A 24371-nucleotide genomic window follows, 5' to 3' on the forward strand; every position below is an offset into this window, starting at 1 on the left:
GAAAATTCATTCCCATGTAAGGGGCTGGAATATTCCGTTTCTAATTCCGAATGAAAGAATTTCTCGCACTTGTGAACACTCATCATTCCTCTTTAAGTTCATTAAGGTCTTTCTGCGCATGCTTGTTTCCTTGCCCTTCTGGCATGATGATGTATACAGCATGCATAGCAACGGGCTGAGATAGAGCAGTCGGACTCGTTGCACTCACCGGTTTCCATTTGCCACAGACCGTGCGTCTTCTACCTCCCTTCTTCGACCTTCTGCCTCCCTTCTCCTTGTCAACAGATGAAGCATTAGCAGAACAAGGTTGTTGTCGTACTGCTGCTTCAAGAATATAAGCAAAACAAGCCCGAAAAAAGCGCTAAGAATGGAGTCGTCAAGCATCTTGTTATCTGGAACGAGGACTACAGTGTTTTCTTCCGGTAATTTAAACACGTAACATCCGCCTCGCCCCCTATCCAATCTGAAACCTTCCCTGCCCCAAACCTTGCGCGGACCCGAATTAAGGCGATTAAAAGGCGATTAGACTGATCTCCTGTGTAAACCCTCATTCGGAATGAATATTTCCCATGTAAACTACCTGGAAAAATTTTAATTCCGATTATTTCATTCAGATTTATTTCATTCCGAATGACAAGCCATCATGTGACCGCACCCAATAACACAAACAAACTAAGTAATCGCGGCAGTGGTCCAGTGACCAGCAGCACCCATGCTCAGTGAGGTAAAATTACTATTTTTGTCAATGGAGTCTGGCTTTGAAGAGAGCATTGATAAGCTTCAGTTAAGGTTTCATTCCTCTTCGGAAATGGCTGTCTCATTGAGGCTTTTAGGGCTGACGTCAGGAGGACTTCATTTTATTAGTTGGGGGCAACACGACTCTCCACCACAGGGCTGTAGGCTACATAGGAGTCTTAAAATCTTGTCTTGTTGTGTTATTGGGAGACAGAATAGAAGGATTCATGGCTCAAAATGCCCGTCAACAAAAATAAAGACAACTATGGCTAAATGTGATAAGACATAAGGACTGGATAGAGACTGTCATCAAAAATGCTGCATGTGCAGCGCACACTTCATGTCAAGTTACGGATAAAGTATTTACTGTTGTAGGGATGAATAACGTTATGTGTATTAAGGGTTATCATCTCCACCTAATCAGATTTTGGGGAGGTATTAAGGGGAATATTGGATTTCTCCATAATGCTAAATTTTAGTGCATTAGCTAACGTTAGCTTCTATAGCAAAACAAAGCGGAGGAAACTGGAGAGTTGTCCTCCTTTGTAAGTTTGGTGTAGTCATCAACCATAAAGCCGGCCATCCCACCTTCAGCAATCCTGACTGGTCGGCCGGTCTGGTCCTGTTGGTCAGTGTTTACTTATTCAGGTAACACTCGTCGTGGTCCCGGAGAGTGAGTGAGTGACCTGACATGGTGTGTTCATAAATTCACTCTCTACACTAAAATGAGATCCCTGTTGGTCGAAGAAACGGAGTGTTATATTTATACATGAGTTAACAAAGGTTGAGTTGATCACACATTTACCGCTTGGCGCTCTGCTGCTCTGTCTCCCCAGACCGCTCTGAGAGTGTGGTGCTCTGGATAACCGAACGGTACATTCTGACAGTGCTCTGAATTTATGAACGGTCCAGTTTGTGCCAGATGGCCCTCCAGCACTCTGAATGGATGTTTCCGAATGCACCCTCCCCAGAGAGACTTGTATCATCTTCCTCCATTGTTGAAACAAGCCAACAGAACTTGCTAGCTAGCACTAGCTAATGTCTGTGGAGAATTGTTTTGCTTCCAGCCAAGCCCCACCCACCAAAAAACATCATAACAGTAAAAGGGTCCATACAACTTGGCAAATGGGACTTTGATAATACTGTATAAGTTTTGACATAGTTTTGCTGTTGTTAAACATGGGCTGTTATGATATCCTCCATTTTTGGATTCTTCAAAGTTTTCTTCACAAATCTAACACAACACAGGGTGAGTAATTAGCATACAAATGATCATTACGCGGTTGAAGTATTCCTTTAAGGTTATAGGTCTTTTAGCTTCCCTCCTGGGCTAGAAGAATACCTTAATTCCACAGAGCAGTGCGAAGCAATCACTCCAGGTTTGCCTGAACAATCCCTAATCACCAAATTAAACTTGAGATTCGAGTCTCACTTGTTCCAGAAAGGTCCGGCTGAAATTACCAGGGAAGGTTTCAGTGAAAACCATCTGGGCTTTAAATTGGACCTTTGGGCTCGGGGGATTGTATGTACCATTCGGTATCAGCTAAGATGACCAGTGTTCTTGCTGCCATGGGAAATCTGCCTCTGACTTCTATTATTTTGGTCGATGTTTCTGTCCTCGTCTGTCAAAGCGCCTGAAATACCCCAGCAAGGATCACTAGCGAGTACTTTTCTATCTGAACAACATGCTGTTCTGCTGTATTTGCCGCTGCACTCGACTGAGGATAAAAGCCCAAATTGAGTGACAGAAATGCATAAATGAGGCAAACTGACAGAGGTGTCTGGCAGCTTTATTACATATGTGACTCTCTGTTCACATATGTGTACATTCAGTATGCACACATACTGTATGCGCTTTAATACTGTGTGGGAGTGGTAATATTTTCACTTGTGTGGGTTCATGGTAATAGATGTCTCATCTTTTTGTTTGTGGTGTTTCCACGTATTTGCAAGGTGATGCATTTCATAACTAGAAACCCAATATTCTCTTGCCAGGTGGATATAAGTGGTATTTGTAGAACTGTGCTTCTGGGACTAGCTGGGTCTATCAAATAACATAACACAGTATGTAGCAATGTTATTTGATCTTTCCTCTTTTCTCTCTCCCTCTTTCTCTCTGAAAGGCAATATCTCTGCATACTGTTATATCAGCGCTCGTGTTAGTTTGACTAAATCAACTGTAGAGCTTATTTGTCGGAACTGTTGGTGAATTTTCACATAACAGGAGTCAAATCTCCCAGAAATTGCAGTTTAGATACAGTTTACAGACTAACTGTGCTGCTACATAAAAGTGATAGATGCTTAATGTGCAATTTACCCACAAGACCACATTTACATAACATCTCTTAAAGATGCAGTTCTAGTGAGGATCTGACAGTTTTGAAAAGGCTTTTCACGTCATTTTTTTTTTATCTTCACCCTCAGTTGACGCATTTTGGTCTGTTCACTTTGTTACCTTGTTAGCCGGAGCTTGTTTTGTTTCTATATTTCAATAAATTAACATGGACAAGGTTGAGGCTCATTACAGCTGGACTCTGTGGGAGTGAAAAAGGTTCACTTTAGTTCTCCAGTCGTCCTTGTTGGCCAACCAAGCAAAGATGGTTATTTTTATCGGTGTAAAACACTTAGAAATATGAAGCTGTCTGCAGCTATGAGTCTGATGCTTGAAGTAACTGAGCAGAATCTGACAAACAACAGTTGGCCTGATACTAGGCCTGTCACAATAAATATGTTATCGACTTATGACACGATATATATGGACATGACCTTGATCATTTTGCTGACCTTAATATTGCTGCTTTTGTTTATATGTGTGTTTGTTTACATTAGAATGTCGCCAACATGTTAGCCAATGTGATGCCGGAATAAACAGCAGTGTTTCCCTGGCCATTTTAAAACGTGGGTGCAGAAATTCTCCCTTTGTATGAGTACGATGAAAATTAAAGACGACACCAGTAGTGTTTTCACATATAGTCCTTTTTAAACAAACTGAACTCAGTCCTTTTAAAGTGCACCAAAAAGTGGACCAACAGAAAAAGGACTTAGTTCTCTTTCTGGTCAACTTCAGCTCTGATGAGGCTCAGCCCTCTTTCTGTTCAAACTATAGCCTATATATAATATATGATGACATAGTTTTGTGCTCACTTGGACGTGGTACTGCAGTGCTGTTATGAAGCCCCTCGCTTTCAGATGAACTTAAAAATGGAGGAAAACCTTAGCATTTCTGTGTGCTGTAGACTGTATCTGTTTGATGTACTCTACATTCCACATCTGGAGACGTGCAGTATGTTCAGTGGACCAAACTACTCCTTTCCCTGCGTCCTTGCAAGTGTTACAGCCAGACATGGTTTGGTCTGTTTTTCAAGTGTTCCAGTGCAATAGCATGTGATTTAGAGGGCTAAATACAATGGCAAAGAGCAAACCAAACCTGGAATGCTTTGTGTTAGGAGGGCACAGGTTAAGTGTGGACTTGAAGTGAACCGAACTTGTAGGGTTCGCTTCAGAGCGGTCTGAGTTCTCTTGGAGTGTTCACATATGCGCAGAAAATGCTAAGTCACCAGTCTGAGTCAATTTAGAAGGCTGAAAAAGACCAAGTATAAAAACAGGCACAGTTCTGATAGTCATTAACTAGCCAACCCCTGAAAGTTAGTCAAAAAGTCAGTTGTTTGTCATTTTACCCTTAAAACAACTTCGTCCTCAATTCTGTAAGTCCACCAGCAAACCGCCCAACTCCCAGGCTGTCCATCTATGACGGCACAACAGCTGGATTATGGAGGTTAATTACTGAGGTTGCAATTTTTGGAGGTTCGCTAAACTTGTCTGTTAGTCACAAGAGGCATCATTTGGTTTTGGTTTTGTGGACCAAATTTTGTGTTAAATCTTAAACTGAGTAGTTTTGGGCTACTCCTACAAAGGTACTAGAATTTTTTACATATACGTTCTTGTTTAAAGGCGCTGTATGTAAGACTGTGGCCAAAATGGTTACTGCACTCAAATTCAAAATACTGCCACGAGTCGTGTCCGCCCCTCCTCCCCTACAGATTTCGAGGTTGCTGGACAGCGGCACGCTGGAGACTGATTTGTTTGCCCACGGGCGGCTGCTGTGGCAGGGCCGCGTCGCTGTGTCCTTGATCTTCGGTTTTCCAGCGGACCATTCGAGCAAGTCCGGCTTCTCTGCCACTAACGCTGCTGCCGGGATACAGCTGAGGAGACTGCTAATGCTATGTACTGGGACACTGCTAATGCTGCTTGCCGTGCTGCTGTAGCTCAGTCGTAACTGTAACTGATGCTGAGGCTCTACTGACTGTGTGACTGGTAGACGGTGGTGGGTGGTGCAACAGGCCAAAACACAAATTCAAAACATAAACATGATTTGCGGACCGTAAATTTTTTTTTGCGAATATTCTGGCTGTACTATTGTTGTCGGTGAGATCAGTATGTTATATGAACATTATTCCTTAGTCTCTGTGACATATTAGGAGGATTTTACGACTATTTGCTTTAGATTTCTTACATATAGCTCCTTTAAGTTAACAGGTGTTAATTACTTTTCTTTAAAAGTGTGTTAAATGTTTTTTTTAAATCCCAATTTCAATGTCTGAATAGTCTTAAGAATTAAAGTTCATTGTTCTTTGAAAGGATGTACTTGCATTATTGTGCTGTTATATTATCATTATATGTCTTTTATTGCAATCATTCATTCATTCATTCATTCATCTTCTAACCGCTTCATCCTCTTGAGGGTCGCGGGGGGGCTGGAGCCTATCCCAGCTGACATCGGGCGAGAGGCAGGGTACACCCTGGACAAGTCGCCAGACTATCGCAGGGCTGACACATAGAGACAAACAACCATTCACGCTCACACTAACACCTACCTACAATTTAGAGTTATCAATTAACCTAGTCCCCAATCTGCATGTCTTTGGACTGTGGGAGGAAGCCGGAGTGCCCGGAGAGAACCCACAGAAGGGCTCCCACGCCTGGGATCGAACCGGCAACCCTCTTGCTGTGAGGCGAGAGTGCTAACCACCACACCACCGTGCCGCCCTATTGCAATCATTTGTAGAACAAAATATCAATCAACAAAGGTGTTTGTTGTGACAGGCCTAGCTGATACTAAGTAATATTTTCATTATCGATTACTCTATCATTTATTTCAAGTAATTGTAATCACAAGTTCTGAAACTGTGACGTCTATAAATGTCTCCGTTTTAGACGACTTACAGTCCAAAACTCAAAGATCTTCAATTTGAAATAATCTGACAATGAGATAAATAGAAAACCCTTACAAATGAAAAACTAGCACCAGAAAATATTTGACATTTTTCCTTGTTAAATGACTTGAATGAGGAATTCATAACCAAAATTGTTGCACATAAATTATCTGTCGATTGACTAATGGATTCATAGACTCATTGTTTCAGTTCCACTATAGATTCTGTCCTACCAAACTTTTGTTCATAAGGTTGAAATCAAGATGCAAAGAGCGTGTCCCCAGTAACAAAAGATAAAGACCGAATGCTGCATAACAAACAGTGAACTTCAGCCGCATTCAGCTCATTTCCTCCCTGTGCACACAGCAAATTTCAAACAAACACATTTTGATTTGGCTTCGGAAAGACCATCTAAGCACAAAAGAACTTTTCCGCCGCTCACGTCCAAGGTGATTCACAGCACCTGCCTGCCAGTCCAAATGTCCAGATCCACAGTCGTGTTTATTAGCTTAGCTTAATTGTGCATAGTATCTAAAGGTCAGTGCCTGCTGTGATACATCGCTGCCAAATGGCTTCCAGGGGACACTGTTTCAGATGAATAAACACTGAAAGCTGCACCACCTTCCACCCCTCCGCCCCCATCCTTTACCTCCCAATGCGCAGCAGCATCACATTTCGGCTTTTTCAGGCCTTGCACAAGGTCCTGTGACTGATGGGCATCCACTAGTATGCACCGCCTCACTGACTTCCATTTCAGCTGGCAAAAGGCAGCAGATTAATTCGCTTGTCAATTTTTTCCACCCTTTTCTTTTTTTTCAGCAGAGGTTTATTCAGATAGGAGGAACGACGTGTTTGTCCTCCAGTGAATTAAAACATGCAGTATATCTGTATAACTACACCCTACCCTGTGATTAATGGTATTTGACTTCTATAAGCAGTAAACTTCTTCCGTTTGGCTGTAAAAGCTGATTTAATGAGAGAGTGACTTGAATAGATAAGCAGATATGGCAGCAGGGATTAATGGGAGGTGAGCTGAATGGGAGATGGATGATATGCAGTTTATTATCAGTTATGTAATGCACTTTTTATAAGCCCATACCTGTGGGGCCAGCAGGCACTCTGTGATAGATGTGAGATTGCGAGCTTGTGTGCATCTCAAGATATGCGTCAGAAAGTATACGCGCTTTTGAGGAGATGTGTGCGCTTGTGGCGCAGGTTGTGTATTAGGTTGCATTAAGAATTTACAAGAGAAGAGAAAGCCTTATATGTTAAGTGCTTGTAAAGATACAGAAGCTCTATGTTTGATTAATATACTGTGTTTGCACACTGAATGTGTTTGTTTGCAATTTGACCTCAACTGCCCAGTTACAGTGTTTATCATACTTGGACTAAAAAATGACTCTTACCCCTCAGGCTTTGTTGGGAGGCGGCTATCAGGTGGATCTCACCAAGTTTCAACACACACTCTGGGACATCCTGACAAAAGGAGACAGTGTCAAGGTGAGCGGCATCATTCTTCATTCTTCCACCACCCACTTCTCTTTCTCTTTGTTTTTGTGTGTCAGCACTGGCGATAGCCGTGGCTGGAGGCATTATGTTTTCGGGCTGTCCACTCGTCCGTTCTTATGTCCGTACATCTGTATGTGCATTCGTTGTCAGTCTGTTAGGGCTGTCGCAGTGAAGGAATTCTTCCCCCTGTGTTAATTAAGGGTGGCTCAACAGCATGATGTGTTGTATTGCCACCATTTTTTTTTGCACATTACTTCATTTATCCTGACTTTATGGCTTAGTAAAATTTTTAGTCTATAATCAGGCACATTGTTACTGTTTAAATGACAAAGACACAGTTTTAAACCAAATTAAATACTTGTTAATTTTAAATGCCGAACCAAAAAGAACAATAATACACTTCAGTTGCGTTTGGTTGCTATGATACAGAATATCCACAAAAGGAAAAATTTTGGCACAAGGTAGAATACTTGCTCTGAAAGAAGGGAAGGCTGAAGTACTTAGTGAGAGACGACTATTGTTGTTGTTCAACAGTGTGATGGTTGGTCTTTGTGGTATTTGCCCCACCCCTCCTCCACTGTGATCGGACAGCAGGGTAAAAAGTGACAGTGACGAGTGGCTGCAGAGCTTTACCTAAGGTTGAACATGGTCCAACCATTTCTAAATGGAAAAAGATGCCGAGCAATTGATTCAGGCCTTTATTTCAAGCCACCTCGACTACTGAAATGCATTTTTTACTGGGCTCCCAGAAAAACACCACTGAGAGACTTCAGCTCATTCAAAACTCTGCAGCTTGGCTAGTACCCAGAACCAAGAGAAGAGAGCACATCAGGCCAGTTTCAGCTGCTCTGCACTGGCTTCCTGTTACATTTAGAACTGATGTTAAGGTCCTCCTCCATGTATAAAAAGGAAATTTTTTTTCCTGATTTTACTACCCTTGTTGTAAAGCAGTTTGTGCTGCATTTCTTGTTGGAAAGGTTTTATATAAATAAAGTTTATTATTATTTATCAACCAGATAGATGTTAAACATGCAATGCTCGGCGCAAAATTGTCTCTCAGCGCCTTGTTATGCTGCTTGAGTTTGTAGCATAGAGTACACACGGTGCTTTCCCATGAAAGAAAGGAAACAACATGAGTATATTGGTTGTGGCAGTTGCTCGCCATCTCCTTCAGCTGGCTTGTTGATACTGATGGTGACGTTGATAGTATGCATTACTGCAGTTAGCGCGTCAGCCCTACTGTTTGTAATCGCAATATCTCAGGAACACCCTGAGGTAGTTCCTTCCTTCAAATTTGGCACAAACATCCACTTTGATTCAATGATGAACTGATAAGAATTTCATGGTCAAAAGTCACTGTGACCTGACAAAACATGCTTTTGGCCAGAGTTCATACGTTAGTTATGACAGCAGATGTCTCATAGGATAAAACAATGAAGTGATGGCATTATATACTCCACAGTTCAAAGGTTACTTTGACATCATAATGTTCTGCAAAAGCACTTTTCTGGCCATTACTTAGCATCATAACTAAGGAACAGAAGGGGAGACATTTGGTCAGATACTGAATAACTGACACTTATCTTAAGTGTCCACCTTGAAACTGTGCTGATTAGGGTTGGGTTGGTTCTTGGTAATACCAATTCGGTTCGGTGCTCCATGTTGGACTGGGTTTTTTTTTGTCCGCCCGGACTAAAAGTGGACGTCCACAAGCCCTGTGCGTGCAAAGCTCCGATTTTACGACCGCGCGTACTCCGCTCCGCACACCAGTGTCACACAAAAGACTACTCTGGCATGTATTTCTCACATTGCAGGGATTTTTCACGGACATTTTTACAGGAAACTACTACGCAGAAGTGCGCTCGACTATGGAAGCCCGAATGACTGCGGACATTCCTCGCGGAGTCCACTCTGCTTATAGTACGCCCGAGTCTGTGAGCACCTGTGTCTGCCTCTTCACCAAGTGCACAGCGAGCAGGAGAGAGAGGGCGGTGGGGGTGGGGCGGGGACTGAGCTAGGCAGTGCGAGTGCGCATACGCTGAGGCCTCTACTGTAGCCTGGAGTTTGTTTAACAGTGATGGGGAGTCGATAATCAAAGAATGCGCCAATATGGCAACACTTTGGCTTTGCGCCAGACGCAGGAGGCAACCCTTGTTTGCACTGATTGAGTAAACTAAACCTATTTATTTGTAAGTAATAAAAGAAACAACGTGTTACTGTCACTCTGCTGTCCTATGGTCGTTTTTTATTTTAAATGAGTCAATTGTGCCGCCAAGTGGCGAAAATCCGGCATTAACGACTTGATGCGTTTTTTTCACAAAAACCTGACCGTTTTTTTTTTTTTTTGTTTTTTTTTCTCATACCGACCCAGCTCTAGTGCTGATTGTATGGATCTTCTGTGCTGCCTGGCTGAACATGTTTGTGAAGCATCTATGTTTTAAAACATGTGGCTTCTTTGCAGGAACATACATATTTGAAGCGTTGTCTGATGTGATGGCAACATATTAGTCTGTACAGATGTGGATATAAACTGTAACAGGGCATACAACCATTGACCAATTGACTCTTCCATATATAAAAGGTGGAGCTAGAACCTTAGTGACATTTAGTTGTTATTTCTTGTGGGTCTTGTGAATGTTGGAACATCCAATGTGCAGGGGTGTCGTTCGTAAACATTCAAGAAAACATTTATGTTTGACTTTGCAGAAGCATAATTCCAGCTTGACACAGCTAATATAATAGGCCTCTCCAGTTAACCTCCATGCATTCCCTCAAATGGCTGTAAAGACAGCTTGCAGAAGGGAAAACGGTAAGAATGTGAATGCCGAAGTTCAAAGTTACCGTGCAAATCTTCTTTGCTTCTGATAGTGGATCCGATGATTGTAGCAATTCTGTTAATTGACTATATAAATGCTTTGTGACCGAGCCCTTATCTCACATTGATTCCTTCCTTCATCCACCTATAGCAGATTCAAATCGTCTCAACCCTTTCCCTCTTTGTGTCATTTTGCTTTGATCCATACCGAAAGCCTCTCCACTGGCTGTTACAAAACAACTTCCTGACAATGGCTAGATGCACATAGGAAAGTAAAGCATTGGTGTCCTCACTGACTATGTGCTATAACCTCCAGGAAACAATATAGAGACAAGAGGAAATCTAGATGATAAGCACAAAATGAGGAAAAATTGTATTCCTGTAACCGAAATGTGCACAAGCTTGATTACTCCAGAGTTGTAAATGCAGCCGCTGGCAATTTAACGCAATGATGTTCTTCTAGTTACCACAGTGTGATTAGATTTATCTCATGGTTCTATTCTACCTTGACAGCCACAACACAAATAGCCTCATAATACCTTCCTTTCTCGAGTCCGTGTTAATTTAGAGTCTCTAAACTGCCGACATATTTCATTCTGAGCACAGGTTTCTATACCACGTTTTCATCTGACAGCTAAGGCCTAAAAGAAAATGTCCGTGCCTCTCTCCGTCTCCTGAACTGAGGACGCGGAGAGCACGAGATACCATCCTTTCATTTCCGCTTCTCCAGATAAAAAGATGAGAGAGGGAGAGGACGAAAGTGAGGCCTATCGCTGGGCAGCAGTGATTGAGTCCCTTCGCTAAGCCACAGCGAGGATCTGCTCAAATAACCCACTCTGCCGATAAGAAGCTAGTCATTTCCATAGACAAAAAACATTGGGGTTCAGATTAGATTTCACCATCCGCCTGGCTTATCTTAGTGTTGCTCCATCATAGAATGTGAATTATAAGGCAAACTCCTGTCCCCCGTCTTCTTATAAAAACACAACTGAAATACATATGGACTTGAAAATGGAATGATTTCATTTGCACTATCATTGTTAGCAGAAGCTACGCTGGGCTGAATTTTGATGCCCGTATTAGAAATATCACCAAAATTGACACGTTTTAAGAAATACCTTTACCATTTTGGAATTATTAAAGGAGCAATACATTTTCTGGTCCAGGTAGATGCTATTAGTGCTAGCTGAAGAAAGTCAAGAAAGTCTTAAAAATAAAATGATAAATCATCCAAAATGCTTGCATCGCTGTTTTAGAAACCTCTAGAAGAGTCTGCTTTTGGTTAAAGGACTATTGTGAAAGATTTTTGGGGATATTTTGATAGAAATTGAATATAATTTTTACAGCTACATTCTCATTGGTTAATAATCACCCGAAACTAAGACTAGTTGTTTGTTTGTTACCGTAGGATGAGCCTTTTATATCTATATATGTCCGCTATGTTGTTCTACAGTAGCCCTGAATGGACATACCAATCATTGGCTTTACATAGGAGCCATTTGCGTTTTTGTGTCGGCCACCATAGCTCTCTTACACACAGAAGAACTTTAATTTGGTTGCGGTCTGCAGCCTCACCAGTAGATGTAACTAAACCCTATGCACTAGACCTTTAAATTGTGACAAAAACTAACAATTTAAAACCCACACAGTATTTATGAAACACAAAAACGTAGAGAAAAGACGTGAAATAGCTCCACATAAAAAAGGTTTCTTGCCCCTGAGTTCTCTTTTCATCCAGCCCAATCTTTACCTTTAACTATTATCCAGTCACTTTTCAAGCAAGTAGGCATTGAAAGTCTCAGTTGACAGAGGTGTCCAAACATGACCCCTGAGGCAGATGTTCATTTTCTGTCAACCTCGAGATGACAAGTGTTTGATGTCTTTGACTGAACAGAAAGGGCTGTAAAGATACAGAGTTTTAGTCCTTTGTTGCTGGGTATTTTATGTATTTATGGCCGTGGCTACAGAGCAAGTGGGTGCTGAAAGGTGCTGAAAAGCTGGGTTGTTTGAGGGGAACTCTCATTGTACCTGTACATATGTTCATTTGTGAATGCTCATTCTTATGTTTTAGACGAGGACAGGCTGCTGATCAGCGCTCTCAGTTCTTACAGGTCTAGTACAAAGGATATGATAAGGCTGTATTCACACCAAATTAGGTGTTGCAACGATCAGCCGCAGGGTTGTGCAGTGGTGTGGGAGTGTCACTTAAATGGCCTTTGTGTGGGGAGAGGAGAGTTGAGATCAACTGTAGAAAGCCAATCTCCTCATCTCAGACACTGAGTGTTTGTCCTTCAGTAAGTTTGTTTATGTTGGCTTTTGTAGAATTCCTTTTGATTATCATAACTGTTGTATCTTTACTGCCACACATGCACACACGAACAAAGCGAGCGCTCTCCTTTGTAGGATAGTACACACAAGCTGTCAATACATACTTTATTTCTTTTATTCACCATAGTGTTTAATGATAGAAAGAGACTGTTGAACTTGTTCCAGGGACCTGCATCTTCTGGTCAGACCGTGGTGACGCAATTGACCACCACAGCGCGACATTCTCCAAAAGTTGATTCTGTTTTAACTTTTTCGTGCAGGCTGTTCACATTCCAGTGAACTGAAGGACTGGCGTTTTGCCTGATTTGGTGCGAATGCAGCCTAATGTGGGATTTATACTTTTGCATCGAATCAGTGCCATACTTACACTGTAAGCTCTGCATCGACGTAGAGCCTACGCCATAGCCTGACATGCTTCTCCTCAGAAATGTAACTACATGTTGCGGCGACATAGATCTCCTGTCTATTTTTGTAAGCTGAAACAATTTCCCTCAGTGGACACAAAGCATTTATTTACTTTAATTTCACAGATAAACAATAAATTGTGAAGACAATAAAGCCTCCACAAAACTGGCATTTTAAGTCTTGTGTGTGATTCATCCTGGCTTCATATGAGTAGGGGAAATTTCCACCTGTCGCTAGGCTAATTTATACAATGTAAAATGCCATAGGCTTGTGCTAATAACGTTAGCATGTTATATTTGTTTGCAAAACATATTTAGTAAAAGACAGTTGTTTTGTCAGTGAACCCTGTGAACTGTAGAGGAGCCGAATTTCGTAACGTTACCTTTGTTAAATGTTGCTGTTGTCCCTGGCTTCATATGAGTAGAGGAAAAGTCTGCTAGCCGCTATGCTAAGTAATACAATATAAAGTGGCATAGGATTGTGCTAACAACATTAGCATGTTGTATTTGTGGGGAAAATGTGTCCAGTTAAAGACAAGTGTTTTGTCTGTGAATGCTGCGAGTTATAGTGAAGCTGATTTGTGTACTTGTGTTTGAAATTGTCTCTATTAAGCCATGTTTTAAATCAACTAAAGTTACAACACTTCACAGAAATCCCATCACAGGTATAAATGCTCGCAATGGCGTCGGCTCTGCGGTGAACTGACGTATAAATATAAGTATAAATCCTGCTTAAGGCACGCATTTAACTATACTAATTCAATATGCTGTTTTTACTTTTTCATTAATTTGTTGTGTCCATTTAAAGTTTTATTCTGTCAACATTTTATCATCTCTGCTTGAAGAGTTTTATTCGATTTAGGGTACTGTAAATTTTTTATGTCGGCGGCTTTTGCTGGTGTGATGGAGTTGATTTATTCATCACAATATGCAAAGCAACCACAAACCAGCCTGTGAAAGTAGTTTGCCATTTTTATAAAGCAGTCTTAAGCTTTGCCCGTGTTACTGTAGGAGACGTGTCAGCTGCTATGTGGCACTTAAACATCAGCATGACACTTAAACTCTCAAGGGGTCGTGCACCACTCGTAAGCACTCGAGTCTCCATAGCTCTTGGTTTCTTGCTCTTCACAGCCTGATCAAGCATCTCTCTCTTGCATTCATTATGTTCCAGCCATATGTTCGGTTCACTTACACGTGACACCTTCTTTGATTTTCTCGAGATGCCTAAACCAAAAAGCAGATCAGGAAAAGAGTGTATTGTTAAATGTGCTGCATAGAGACCGGTTACTGATTAGGACCTTTCCACGCAGACACACAGTGGCTGCAGAGATTCCACACTTTCTTACACATCTCATCCCAGGCAACAGAGGTCGTCACAAAAGCAATGGCCATGACAGTGCTTTCCATTTCAAGAATAAACATCACTAATGAATCAGTGCATCTCTCATACAGCCTAATTGGGAACTGGTTACTCACTTTTCTTTCATTTAATATGACGTTCACCTGGCCTTCTTTGTCTCGTCAAATGGTTGCCAAATGGCCTTGGTTACAATAAATAATGAAAGGGATTTGTGCAGCGCACCCAGTCCCTGTACATCACATAACCCCTGCCTTGTATTTTTCATTCTTTGCACTGAAAGATCACAGATTGTCAGACTTTACCTCTGTGCTCAAAGTTGGCATCAGTTGGTATTTGCTAATAGATATTATTGGTTAGAATGGCAGTAAATATACAGTAGTTTGGCCTCAAATGTCAAATGTCAAAGTGCATCCTGGTTGAAAGCATTGCATTCACTGGCTGTAATTTACCCACAATAACAGCACTACAATAGTGGCTCGACAATATACATTCGCCTCAAGCATCAGCAATAAAACATAAAGACTTGTCTTTACACTTCTTTTGGAAAAGCCAGAAGCAGCAGTGTCAGCAGAAGTGGCACACACATGCTTTGGATATATAGAGAGCACAGAATTAGTGGAGTATTTTTGGGGATTGGGGGCTTTTGCTATGAAGACTGGTGCGCTGTTAGGGGTACATTTGTGTGAACATTTAATGGACCCCCTGCTGGACTCCCCGTGGCCCCCCCCTTTAAAAGAAGCCTAAGCAAACCTGACATCAAGAGCATTTGGGGGACTCTCCATCTATCTATCGCAGCACATTTTTCTCCCTCCCGCTCGCTCTCCCCCCCCTCCTTTTTAAGCAAAGACAACTTTAGTGAATATTTCATGGGGTACATTGCCTCAGTTTCACAGTGTCGAGCAGGGAGAGTGGCACGCGATGACGACTGACAGGACCACACGCCGGCGTCCGCTAGGAGACAGCCTTTCTTTTTGGTCTTCCTGTGACACTCCTACTCTTTTTTTCCCCCTCCTGTTTTCCTTCTGTCACAGACAACAGCTCTTTCGGGCGAGAGTCTGGCCGCTAATCATTTAGCTGTTTCTTTAAATTTTAGTATGACTACAGAACTTCTGCCGATCCATCTGATACTGTTGCAAAATGCCAACATATGGGCTCAAATCTGCTTTTGCACAGACTGCAACAATTATAGCACTTAATGATTCGATTACATGCTTTTGAGATCATACAGAAACTTAACTGTGCTTCTTTTGCCAACTTTGATGCTTACATTAAGGAGAGCATTATCGAATTATCAAAAGGGAAGTGTTCTCTTTGCAAAGGAGTTGTCATTCTTTCAAGTGGCTTTGAAAAGCACTTCCCTTTTTCATGATACAGAATGATTCCATCTGCTTTTTACCTTTAAAGCTGACCTCAGCCTCCCTCTTCACTCAAGCTGCACATTATAGAAATATGCTGCATCAACCATAAAATAATACCACTAAATAATCACTTTTGTTGTTCCTTTCAGCGCTAGTCAAACTCCAGCGGCAACCCCTCGATATCGTATTGCTCAAGTGCAAGCTCCGATGATTGCCTTTACTGTTATTTGAAGGCACACTTCATTTCCCTCCCCAACATTCAATTTCATGGAGGGATGAGAAAATGCTGCCTTTCCATGCTACTTACGAAGGTTTGACAACACTACAGTATGCTCACTTTGCTGCCGCCGCCACTGCCGCTGCACCCAACCCCCCTCCCCACCCCCCCTTTCCTCTCTGCTCTCTTATTTAATAAACACTGTGCTTGCTTGACTTACAGTAGGTTTCTGCCTCGCCTTGCTCAGTGTGACGAGCAGCTGAATGGTGTCACAGTTAACAGGGGCGGCTCTGTTGCTCTGTTGTGACAATATCCGTTTGATGTAAGAGTGGTAGTCCTCGGCTGCCATGTTCTCCCCTTCTGCTCTTTTACTTTCGTGTTCCTGCTCTGTCTGGATCTCACCGCTGTCACACGTCAGAGAAAGCCAACTGGCATGACCTGAAAGTGCGACGGCGACACGCAAGCTGCCGGTTTCCTCGCTGCTGATAGCCGTCCAATGCGCATACATACATACAGAGAAGTGCAGTCATTTTTCGAGATTAAAGAACTTTAATTGGCTCTCGCTCTTGTCTGAACTGGCGTCCCAGGATGCAGCAGAGGGTGCCAGTGATGTATAAAAGATGCTGTGTGTTCGTGCATGTGTGTGTGTGTCTCTCATTTTCATAAAATTGTGTGTTTTCATCAAATTTAGTCACACATAAATCTGCCATATGTCCATGAATTTACCGCTGAGTGTAGTTTTCAAAGTCAAGTATGCTGCTTAAAGAACCAACATCTCTCTCTCCGACTTACACACACACACACACACACACACTCAAATACCCACAGACTTTGAAAAATGCAGCATTCATCAGAGGTAGCCTTTTGACTCCATCAGCACTGTTTTAAGTCTAAACATGGTTTTCCAGAAGACATGACTCATACAGCAAAAGGTGCAGCTGCAATTGTAATCTTTTTTCAGTATCAAACATAATCTCAACTCGTGTAAAAGTAAAACATGATAACATGTAATAATAGACAGGAAGATATTCTCCTGGTGGAAGAAGATTTTGTTAGGAAGTGCCATTAAAATTAATCAAAAGATTCACTTGTTAAAACCACCATGACTCACTCCGTCACTCCCCTCGCTGCGAGCTGGAGATACAGAAGAGGAAAGCGCCAGCAGCCATGTATGGCATCGGAAAAGGAAAAACCACTCAGGGCGTCTCTGTCCTCTGTTTAAACAGTGCCACAGAGGTGGGGGGAGTGGGAGGAGTGGAGGGAGGGAGGGGGGGACCAGTGGAAGAGGGGATAAGAGAGAAGAAGTTTCTCACAGCTGCCCAGCCTGAGGCCCAAAATATGTGGCGCTCTTCTCGTCACAGCGTCACCAGCCATCCGTCCTCGCCTGTCATTATTTTACCTCTCACAGAGCACACACGCCGTCTCTCAGGCACACATATGCACGCTCGCACCACCACACACTGTCTGTGCTGTCTTGATCTACTCTTAAATGCTGCCAGCATCAGATCCTCAAACATGGCCAACTTAAACGGGATGGAAGAAAACAGACTGCAAATTTTAGTTCTTGGAATGTCGTTGCCATAAAATGTTAAAATACTGCATAACTGGTCTTTTATATTAGACATTTGGCATGTATTATAGTGGAAACACTGATAAGCCAATTGTTGATATTAATACATATTTCCAAAGTGCTCTAAAACTAGATTTTGCATTACTGACAAACCCCCTTTACTGTGATGCTTTAAAATAGGATTTATTGTTCATGCTACTAAAACAAAGCACTTTTTAGCATTAATTTATGGATGTATGGTTTGTTCATATACTGTAGTGTCAGCATTGGACTTTGTTTAAACTGCCACAAGGGACCTCTTTTGGTTGCATGAATACGTTAAAAATAAATGACTTCTGTCAGTAGCAAAGATGGAATCAAGGTTATATCGTTATCTGGCACATTAAGTTTTACAGTGACAATGAGCAAAGTTTGGTTCCATTTGTTAGTGTGTGGGACCCAAGATAACTCCCAAAATATTGTGGGGTAGCAAAGATTGCAGGAGTGACCAGTGATGTGAGGTTGAAATATTTTTTGGCTCTGTGCAAATGACGGAAGTATTGGCACAGAAACTGTTTAATGTTTGGCTAAAATCTACTTGCTATCTTGCGAGCGTCAACACATTCTGACATTGTTTGAATTGCATGATTTGTTCGTGTCCAGTTGTCCCTCGGTATAGGGAGTGATCAAAGCAGCATTTTAACGGCAGTATTTTGGACCAATGTCAGTTTATTCCAATGGATTTGCTGTGATCTTTGTGTCACTTGTTGAGCTGACAAAGATTTGTGCTGTGAATTCATGAAGAGTTCAACTTTGATGAACTTTGACACACAAATGTTGACCAAATGAAAATTCTTGGTCTTGATCTTGGAGAGAACAGAGGTAATCAGAGAGTCTCACATGGAGGTCATAAGTAGTCACCATGTCACTAAGCTTCTAACACCACCTATTTTGCTAGGATCTGAAAAAGGAATTTCACCCTGCTAATTTTTGGTGTAACTTCGGCCTTAGAATAAAGGTCTTCACAAGTCCAAAATGATGGATCCAGGAAATTTGTTCTGAGATCTGATTGGACCTGATCATTTTTTAAATAGTATATTCCCCACAACTTTTTTGCCCGCAATATTATAGATCCAACCTGTTGCTCATGCAAGTTGAGTGACACCTGGGTCTATTTTCTGGACCAGACAAGCCACTCAATTAAAATTGTATTGTTCATTTTAGGCATTTTAAGGCAATACAGGAGGAGGTGCACATTAATAATCCTCCAGGACTGTAACATGCTCATGTTTAACCCAAACAATTAGTAGTTATTTTGTAATTGGACTGAGACCACCTCTTCAAGAAGGTCTCGGTTCGGTTGTTTGGTGCTCACCCGAGTGCGATTGCTGTGTTCACACCTGCCCAAATGAACCACACTTAGTATATATAATGGGGGTAAACAACTTGAGTTTGATTGAACTGAACCAAACAGGGCAGGTGTGAATGCACCCTTAGGGAGGAGGATGGGCAGACAAGGCATGAGACACTGCAGACTATGTTATGCATTCCCACACCTTGAAGCACTTTTTTTTCTCTTTAGAATGAAGGTAGTCTTTTTCACCCCTTAAAGGCGCTGTATGTAAGAATGTGGCCAAAACGGTTACTGCACTCAAATTCAAAATACTGCCGCGAGTCGTGTGTGGGGGTGACTTGTTTGCCCACGGGCAGCTGCCGTGGCAAGGCTGCGTCGGCGCGTCCTTGATCTTCGGTTTTCCAGCAGGCCGTTCGAGCAAGTCCGGCTTCTCTGCCGCTGCTACCGGGATACAGCTGAGGAGGAGCTGGCTGCTAATGCTATGTACCGGGACACTGCTAATGCTGCTTGCCGTGCTGCTAACATTTGTTTCTCAAAAACATCAGTCGGATCAATGACCCACCTGCACATGGGCTACAATGTATGATCGAAAATGAGTAACAGTTGAAAGTATTGATGCTAGCTATGATGCTAGTTAGCCAACTTTGGCTAAAGCTTACCTGTCGAGGAGAAGAGTAGCCACTTCGACATCTGATTTCAAATTCTTCTCCGCTTTCAACCATCTCCACCGTTCACAAGCATCTCCTATATAGACCCTCGCTTTGCCTCAAGTTTTGTCTTGGCGTTTTTTGGGAATCATAACGAGGTCGTTTGGGTTTAGTCACACCGTCAGCCATTGTAGCTCAGTCGTAACTGTAACTGATGCTGAGACTCTACTGACTGCGTGACTGGTGGACAGCAGTGGGTAGCGCAACAGGCCAAAACACAAATTCAAAACATAAACATGATTTGCAGGCCGTAATTTTTTTTTTTTTAAATGCGAATATTCTGGCTGTACTATTGTTGTCGGTGAGATCAGTACGTTATATAAACATTCTTCCTTAGTCTCTGTGACATATTAGGAGGATTTTACGACTGTTTGCTTTAGATTTCTTACATATAGCTCCTTTAACCAAGTAACTTTATTTTCCTGGTAAGAAAACGCTGATGAGTCGATCCTGGAGTGGTCATACAAGGCTGGACAAACAAAAACAAACCTCACCGACAAAACATGAGAACCTGTCAGTGTAGTGAGTGTGGAGCTCTGCAAAAGGTCTACGCGGGGTCCACATCGACCCTCCACTCTGTGCTCCTGTCCAAAAGTTAAACTCTGCAGAGGCTTCCACAAATGTCACAGTCAAGTTCAGTTTGCATTAGCAACAGTGTCACGAGGCTGAGGAGACTCTGGGAGCTCAGCAAACATTGTTCTGCTGCCACGTTAACCATTAAACTCTGCACCTCTGCAGAGGTTCCAGTCAGGCTGTGAACACTGCAGTCTCCACATAAAGCCTAAATTTGACTTTAGTACAGCTGAAGCCTGAGTGTTAAATTGCTGTAGCAGCCTCTGTTTAAAGTATCGGAGAGCTGTTGGACTTTTATACACTCTGAGATATGGCTTCACACTCTGTGCAATCTATTGTATTGGGCTCTGTGGCAGAAACATATCCATCAAAACTTTGGCTGATGGAAAACTTGATGATCCATCCATCTTCACCTTAGCTAGACATCGCTGACCGGCCATAAAGAAGCCTCTAAGACACTGGCTGCAAAAATAAGCCGCAACTGCATTCTGTAAGAGGATAGCAAAATGGGAGCAGGAAGTATGTAGGAAGTAAAGCACCGAGATGTACACAAATGTAGAGAACACACATGTTGGGTTCAAAGAGACAAAAAGCATGTGACACATTAAATATTAAAAATATTCTGTTAAATGTGACACGCTCACCAGCTGAGCACGCTGCTGAGGGAATTAACATAACACACACATAGAAGGAGGCCGTGTCTCTCCGACTTGGCTGTCATGAATATAGGTCTGCCAAACTGAGCAAGAACACACACACACAAAAAACTGAAAGTATTACATAAGTTAGGATTCTCTGTGATTTGAACCTTAAGTCGGTGCACGGGCGGCTATTTAAATTGCATCAGTTCCTCTGATGTAAATGTGTATAGCCTTCAACTCCCTTAGAGCTTTTAGTCATTTATTTTGATTAGGGCTGTATTTATAAGATAAGTCTCTTAAGTAAGTCGCCTGGGAAGATGGGTTGGCGAGGATGGTGGTGGGGGAACAAAATGAAGTCTGTTTGATGATTATAAACTCAGAAATATCTGCTTGTCAATTAATTAGGCACTTCCTGGGTATGTGTGCCCCTCTTTTCATTTAGTGGGCCCTGCTCTCTGTGGACAAATACCCACGGTGCACCCATTGTATGTCTAAGTCGTTACACACATCTCCTGCAGCTGGGGAACAGAGAATAAAGATCCTTCAAAGGCAGACAGTTTTCAAGAGCAAGCCTCTGTTTTCATGTGCCGGCTGATTTCTTGGAGCAGCGTATGTAGCCGCTTGAAGGCTTTACACTGCCAGTATTTCCTTCTCAGACACAAACAAGAACTGGAGAATGATGTGGACATGAAAAGATAGGTAGACCAAGAGGACTGAGCTTGAAGTGATGCCTCCATTATTTCTGCCTCTCACAGTCCAACAATACATGCCAGAGACTTATCTTGTTGAGGCTACCCTGGCTACGTAAGCATGGACTGTTGTCAGGAGGATACTTCTACTTTTATAGCCAACCAAAACCAATGTGAGCCAAAAAATGCACTTTGTATATCACATCAAAAATGTAAGAAAAATCAAACATACCAGCACCAGGAACTGTGTAAAAATGATAAATGTAGCCACCGTGACGTCACCCTATTTTTTTTGTGGGCTTTGGTTTTGAAGCCTTGAGCTTGGCATTTATCTTTGATGTTTTGGTGCCCAAGTGACCATGTTTGGATGACAGGGTGGAGCCGGAAGTAAGTAAGCCTTAATAACATTTAAACATGTGTCTTAAAAAGTTCACCCCTTGTACAGTTGTCATGAGCAAGGAAATTAGGTATTGAAACCCTTTTTTTTTGCATTAGGCAGCACTGACTTTTTCCTGTTGTAAAGTTGGGCATTTTAGCATGACCATCTGTTGGGGCTGACTCACTTTTGGAGCCAGCCTCAAGTGGCCATTAGAGGAACTGTAGTTTTGGCACTGGAGCATCAACTTCAGCCTTGGAGGTTGCTGCTTGACCTGGACATTTTCTTCAATCTTTTTACATATGTTGTTGGTCTGTATGCAAGTCCAAAAGACATGCATAGTTTAGTAGTGCATACTGTAAAAGTATTTTAAGTGCAAGAGAGCATGCATGAACGCCTGGTCCCACTTAAGATGGCAGCATCTTGCAGTGATATCAATTCATTTCTGTGGAATTACCATGATCAGTGTCTGACTAGAGCTAGTACAAACTGGGCCAGTTAGCAAGTTCATGGTTACCTGGCCAGCTACAGCATGTCACCAAATAGCCCTGCAGGTAGTCACTACATCAGCACGCTTCCGACCTCACCTATTTAGCATGGATAAGCGATTGTCACTTTGTAGTGTGTCCACCACTTCAAGATCCACTCAATAATGTGTTTCTGCTAGGGTTTTGTCTCCTAAAATGTCCGACCTTGACTAATATTGACTTGTATCTGAACAAAGTTTGTCTACAGAGGTGTTTTCACATTCCTCTACTGAAGGGGTTAATGTCTATGCTCTTAAACGAACCCCAGGCATGTTAGATTAGGTACGTCACAAATTCGAAAGCCAATAGGCTACATGAACACAGTGGTGCTGACGTCTGACAGTCACATCACTTTCAGGCTATGGTTCCGCTGTATCGGCTGCTTTTATTTTTGTCAAACGGCGACAATGTCTCATAACAAGAACTTTAAATTTCATAGAAGTACTACAGCTGAACATTGCTGTGTGCGTCTTTGTCAAGCTTCTTGTTAGTACAACAAAGTACATCTCCCTCCGATAAGGAAACCAGCCAAAAATGGATTGTCGCTATCAGTGGGGAGAAATTTACAGATAGCCCATATACCTGAGTTCGTAGCCGGCATTTCAAAAAAGAGGATGTCCGTGAGCCAGGATCTGACACAGGACGCCGACTGTTAAAGAAAGGAGCAGTTGCAGCGTTGTTTGAGTGGAACAATGTCTCTGCTGTCTAATAGGGAAATACATGTAGACAGGGAAACAGACTTCAACACAATTCAGGCAAAGAAACCTGAAACCTCCAACACAAATTGGACTTGTTACTACAGAGAGCAGAATTAGCATTAGCATAGTGAAAGTTTTATAAGCAAACATGGTAGAATGTGCTGTTTTTCTGAGTTTCCTTCCACTATCTGTCAAAACTCCGTTGTAGCAGATATTGTTGTATGTTTCACAACCACTAATGCTGTCTCAGCGACTGCCAGTTAGCTTACAAGCTAACACCACTGAGGCTCAAACATGAAGTTATGGCTAAATCTCTTTGATGTTTCCTCTAATGCTAATGCTAGCAAACTTGATGCACACGTTTTTGTTGTTGTTGTTGTTGTTTTATTTTTCTTTTGACCGGTCAATCTAGCGCTTGTCTCGCATAGCCAGATCTATAGCCATACTTTAGCGCTTGCATTGGAGGAAATTAAAAGCGAAACCTACATTGAGCAGCAGTGGTTGGTGTGGCATGAGGCCAGATCCACAATATCTCAGTGAGGGGGAAAGAGTAGATCTGCTTCCAGCCTCTTTTCAGGGTTGTTTTTTTTTTGCTTTTTATGTGGGAAACCATGTTTAACCAAAAAATGAACTGTAGCAGAGTATTTTTATACTCTAAAAAGTGTCCAGATGGGAACTTAAATTAAGAATAGTAAGAGGATTTATTTCTTTCCACAAACTTTTTATTTTGTAGTGTTTATTCATTTGTAATTTGGCACTGTGGTATTAGAAGATAGTATAAAGTGTGTTACTTGGATTAGACTAACAGAAGGTAAACTGGTTGGCACTCAGTCAAAAGAATCTTTTACTCTATTTGTAACACACCTGCATGACAAGACTCCTTTGTTTACCAGCATTAGGAGAGGGATGATGGAGCTGTGGACGAATGGAGAGTGGAGAATCTAACTTCTTCACTTTGTGCTTATTTTCTATTTTGCATTTGTATTTAATGAAAAACAACAACAACAACAGCTGTCTCAGTGTTTTCCATGTAAGGCAGACCAAATTACTATAACCTTGATGTTATAGGGAGAAAAACACAGAGCGAGGATCAATGGGCCGATTCTGTGATCAATAAAATACCCCTCCAGGTGTCTAACATGATCTGACAGAGCTTCATGGGAATAACATTAATGGATTATAACTTCCAAAAGATTTTTCTAACAGAGTAACCCGGTGACACGTTTTCTTAGGCTTTTTTTTTTTTTTTTTTTTTTTTTTGGTGTGACAATTTTCACATTTGTATTCAATCTGTCAAAATATTCTGAAGCTCAAATAC

At 42.0% G+C, this 24371-nt stretch overlaps 1 protein-coding gene across 1 annotated transcript in view; it reads left to right on the forward strand.

The window, feature by feature from the left end:
* The window catches only part of LOC125883863 (glucosidase 2 subunit beta-like), a 187064-nt gene that overhangs the window by 55081 nt on the left and 107612 nt on the right, over positions 1 to 24371 (forward strand). The window contains exon 9 of the mRNA XM_049568472.1: positions 7362 to 7448. Within this exon, the coding sequence (XP_049424429.1) occupies positions 7362 to 7448 (87 nt within the window). The remainder of the gene's footprint in view (positions 1 to 7361; positions 7449 to 24371) is intronic.

Source organism: Epinephelus fuscoguttatus, linkage group LG23, assembly GCF_011397635.1.
Source record: "Epinephelus fuscoguttatus linkage group LG23, E.fuscoguttatus.final_Chr_v1".
NCBI classification, from domain to species: domain Eukaryota; kingdom Metazoa; phylum Chordata; class Actinopteri; order Perciformes; family Serranidae; genus Epinephelus; species Epinephelus fuscoguttatus.